At 36.0% G+C, this 4,910-nt stretch overlaps 1 protein-coding gene across 1 annotated transcript; it reads right to left on the bottom strand.

Moving 5' to 3' along the window:
* Window positions 1-473: 473 nt before the first annotated feature.
* LOC142616975 (putative disease resistance protein RGA3) lies at window positions 474-3,434 on the bottom strand. Its single transcript, XM_075789700.1, has one exon. The coding sequence runs from the start codon at window positions 3,432-3,434 to the stop codon at window positions 474-476; it is 2,961 nt and encodes a 986-aa protein (XP_075645815.1).
* Between the last annotated feature and the right edge of the window lie 1,476 nt (window positions 3,435-4,910).

Below are 4,910 nucleotides of genomic sequence, written 5' to 3'. Positions count from 1 at the left end.
AATCATTAGAATAAAAAAACAAATAGTATGCAACTTTTTCCTTCTTATAGTGTGAATAAAATATATGAACAAAATTTTATTCAAAATACTCACTAACCTTTGATTATAGAGAGTGTAACCAAGTACCTTTCGTACTTCATCCAAAATTCTAAAAGTATCCAAGTGATTCATCGTATTTCAACTGTTGACAGAACACAAGGCATCGAATTAAATAATAATAATAATTATAGAACTTTGAAACAATTCAACAGTTTGGTTACTTTGAAATAAAACAAATTGGCCAAGATTCTATACATGTTAGATTTTTTATTATTAGAAAACTTTAGAAAACCAAAAGCTTTGCTAAAGTGATCCCCATTCAATTATATACATTGGTTCTTATATTTTTGAAATCGAAAATAAAAAATTCATTCTTTTTTTCAAAAAAATTGTATTGAAATCAATAAATGATAGAGGGTAAAATTCTAACAAGTTCATTTTCTTTCATTTTCATCTATTTTTTGAGCTAGAAAGCAAAAATTCAATACAAAAAATGGGTATATAGAATGCGTACCGGAAGTGATATGAGCGATTTTGTGCAAATCCTGACCGGTTTGCTTTTCACATCTTCTCCGTAACTCGGGACAACCTGCAATCTCCAGACTTTGTAAAGACGTGAGATCTCGCATCTCGTTAGGAAGTGATTTCAAATTGGGACAGTCATAAATTGTAAGCCGTTCAAGTGAGATAAGCTTCCAAATCCACTGTGGCAAGGTTTTTAGATTCTCACAGAGTGTAATTTGGAGCGTTTTTAGGGTGGTAACGTGCTGAAGAGTTGAAGGTAAGGAATTTAGTCTTGGAAGGCTGTGGAATTCCAAATGACTGAGGCGATTCAAGTGTCGCCATTCCATTCTGTCCATGTCACTCCCTAAATTTAACTCCTTGCAATGGAAAATGCATAAACTCTCGAGAGAAATTAGATTCGACGCCCACCCATCTGGCAAAGACACAACATCCTCCGTACCAATTATATGCATAGATTTTAATTTGGAGAGAGGAGGGGACGAGGATGAGGAGGAAGAGGAAAGAATTGTCTCTTGAAAAGGCTTTAAGCTAACGTTATTTAGGTACAACATTATTTCCAGATAAGGAAACAAGGGCATGGAAGTCATATTAGGACACTCACGAATCCAAAAAGAAGAAAGACAAGGAAATGAAGGCAGTGACTGGTTATGCTGACTCTGTTGATGATCTGGTGTTGATGCACTCCTCCACCATCCTTTTAGGTTAGGGCTTCCAGAAATCACAAGTGACTTTAGTGACGGGAAGAAGGATAAAGCACAAGCCTCCTCACACACATCACAATCTGATATGTATTCCAAACCTTTCATTTCATAAAGACGTAATGTTTCCAGAAATGGGAGTTTAGACAATGATGGCAAGTGGTTGCATTTATTACATCTACTTAAAGTTAAATTAACAAGATTTTCAATGGAAGAAAGCCAACTTGAAAATGTCACACCAGTGTACCCCCACACTTTCAAAATTTTGAGATTTGGATGTGGCTGGAGGCAATCTAACAACATCTCATCATGTCCTTCCTGATGAGCCCATGCTAAATTCAGTTTCTTAAGATGTTGCTTTTCCCTTATATTTTTTTCCTTGGATTGTGAGTTAACATCTTCCAATCGTACTAAAATTTTGATCCTTAGTATTCCTCTGAGGTTGTTTAGCCCATATAATTCGCCTAGTCCACCATTATTCCCCACAATGAATAATGGTAATGACTGAAGACCAGTCATTTTCCGTAATCCTTGAGGCATTCTCAACTTATAACAACCCTTATTATCAAGGTGCCTAAGGCTAACCAATTTTGTGATGTCCCTAGGCAATTGTTCAAGATTCCCACATTCCTGAAGTTTTAGTGTTTGCAAATTCAACAATGTAGTAATTGAATCAGGAAGAGTTTCAATGGGATTAAAAGAAAGATCTAAGTACTTCAAATGTATTAACTTTCCTATGGAATTTGGCATTACTTTAATATTCAATTTATGTATATCTAATGCACGCAACCTTGGGAAACTCTCAATTAGTGTACTCAATGTTGACTCATCCATTGAACCAAATGACTCTCCATGTGTGAAAAGAATTGTACGTATCTTGTAGCTTTCTTTAACCAAACTTAAAGTTTTAGTAAAAGATGAGACACTAGAAAATGATACATGATGAGTTTTTCCATCCAAATAGTCAAATCTAATGTTTGGCCCTGCAATTGATAGTGCAAGATCATGATATAAATCATGCATCCTGTATAGTCCATAAAAATAATTGCTTGCTTCATAAAGAAAGGACCTGCAAAGTAGATGCTTGATGCACTCATCTGCAACATCTTCTAATTGCTCTATATTATTTGACAATTGGATTAACCCATGTGCCATCCATAGTTGAATTAGTGTCATCTTATCAATATTGTAAGCTTTAGGAAACAAAGAACAATAGGCAAAACAACCTTTTATATGTGACGGAAGAGGATCATAACTCAACCTTAGAATTGAAAGTGTATTACCACCCCCTTGTTCAATTACATTTTCTTGTACCTTATCCTTGATCCTTAACCACCGGTCTTTTTTCTCCAAGTATAATGCATTTCCAATGGACTCTATGGCAAGAGGTACTCCTTGACATTTGCCTACAATCTCCCTTGCAATTTCTCCTAATTTAGTGTTGTTGGTCTCTTTCTTGTTTTTAAATGCTATTTTCTCAAATAAAGACCAAGAGTGGTCTTTAGAAAGACCTTCAAGGGTATATGTTGAAACAGGACGTGTGATCTCCGCAACCAATTTGGCACGTGTAGTTATTACGATCTTACTTCCTTTCCCACCACATATTAAAAGGCTTTTAAGGTCATTCCAACTTTTACAATCTTCATTCCACAGATCATCCAACACAAGTAAATATTTCTTTTGATTAATTTTTTTAATTAGTTCCTTGAATGGATCCATGTTGTGGACTTGAACCACGAGGACTTCCGAATTAATCTTACGACATTTTTTTCGCATTGGTTCCGTGCAATTATCTTCATCAATACCATTTATTACCTTTTCAACAATTGCTTTCACCTCGAATACATTTGTGACACACACCCATATTTTTAGCTCAAAATGCGTATTGACATTCTCATCATTGTATATATATTGAGCAAGTGTGGTTTTGCCTAAACCCCCAATTCCCACAATAGCAATGACTGAAACTTCATTATTAGGCTCCAATAAAAGTTTTATGATGGCATTTTTATCATCATCTCTTCCAATAACTTCTTTATTAGGTAAACATGGGAAAGTCTCCCTATTTAGACTCACTTGAGGCTTTACATAGCCTTCATTAAAGTGAAAGTTATTCCTATCTTCCGCCATTGCAATTAGTTTCTGCCTCAATTCGATTATTTTAAGACTCATCCTATGATTTCTAAAAGCAAGTGGGATACTTCTAAAGAAATTGCGTACCTTTCCTGCACTGTTCCCAATCGTCTCTTCTTGCTGCAAAGCTAATTCAACGTGGAGCTTATACTCACCCAACAAGTCATCTGCCTCATAAAAAGTGTCCTTGAGCTTTTCGAGCCAATCACTGGCTTGATGATTGCGGTTCTGCTGCTCCAATGCATCCAGAAGGACAGCTTGTATTCTGGACACCGTGTTCTTGATGCTTTCAAGGTCATCCGTAATATTCCACAGTGGTCTAAACTTTTCAAAAGCTGCAGATCCCAAATTTTCAATTATGGTCTGTGCAACTCCGCAGAGGATTGCTTCAGCCATTTGTTCGTCGTGAGAGAAAGGAAGACTAAAAGAGCGAGAGGGAAGCAAGCGAGGGTGGGCCTCAAGTGGTTCAGTGCTAGAGAGTGAAAGAAAAACTTTCTATTGATTGAAAGCTAGGCTAAAAGAGTGAGATGGAAGCTAAAGAGTGAGAGCTTGAAGTGCTTCAATATGCTAGAGTGTAAAAAAGAAGGCTAAAAGAGCGAGAAGAAAGCTAGAGGGTAATGATGCTGTGCCGAAGGAGCCTAAGAGGACCAAATATATATGGGGGAAGAAAGTTACCGATACTAGTGATTATCAAAAAAGTTACCGATACTAGTCTTCCTTATGAATTCTCTTGGACTGTTACCGTTATCATGCATAGGAAAATGAGGAGGCACCAAGTGTTGACTGTCGAGGCCTTTAGCACCAAAAGAAAGAAAACTCTGTTGAACCGATTGTACTTCCATTTCGAGTCCAAATTTTCTGTCTTACTTTTCCTGTTCCACTCTATACTCCACAAATAAAAACTTGTCACGTGTTCACCTAATTAATTAAATACTATTATTAATTAGGTTATTTAGCATCCGAGAAGCTAATGAAAATTTTCTTAGAACAATCATATTCTCATATGCATGAAGAAAACAACAAGAGTGTCAGACACTGACATAGGTGTTGGTAGTTGTTACTACTTGTTATGGCATAGTATTGTAGGACTAACATTTAGCCTTGAAAGTCTACGACCCAGTCTTTTTGCTTTTTGAACTGCCTTCTTAGAAATTTCGCAATACCAATATCATTCATTGAATCAATTCCATCAAAAAGGTGGGTACCCATTTTGTTGAAAGTTGAGAGAGAGAGAGTGAGATATTTATTACAACGTCTCTGTTCTGTTCTTATATGAGGGAAAAAAAAAAACACAACATGGCGGGGAAAAAACAGTCTACAACGGCTATTACATGTGTATAAGAGACTAACAATATCTAATATCCAATCAAATATTTACATGTGTCCACTACAATAATCGTTACAAAACTTAACCAAGATAAATGAAGGATTTTTTTTTTCCACCATAACTATCTGGCTTTCCGTGAGGAATGTGGAATTAGTAAAATAAAAAGTCTGAGAGCACAACTTTTACAT

Source organism: Castanea sativa, chromosome 11, assembly GCF_040712315.1.
Source record: "Castanea sativa cultivar Marrone di Chiusa Pesio chromosome 11, ASM4071231v1".
Lineage (NCBI taxonomy): Eukaryota > Viridiplantae > Streptophyta > Magnoliopsida > Fagales > Fagaceae > Castanea > Castanea sativa.
This window is presented reverse-complemented; position numbering and strand designations above follow the sequence as displayed.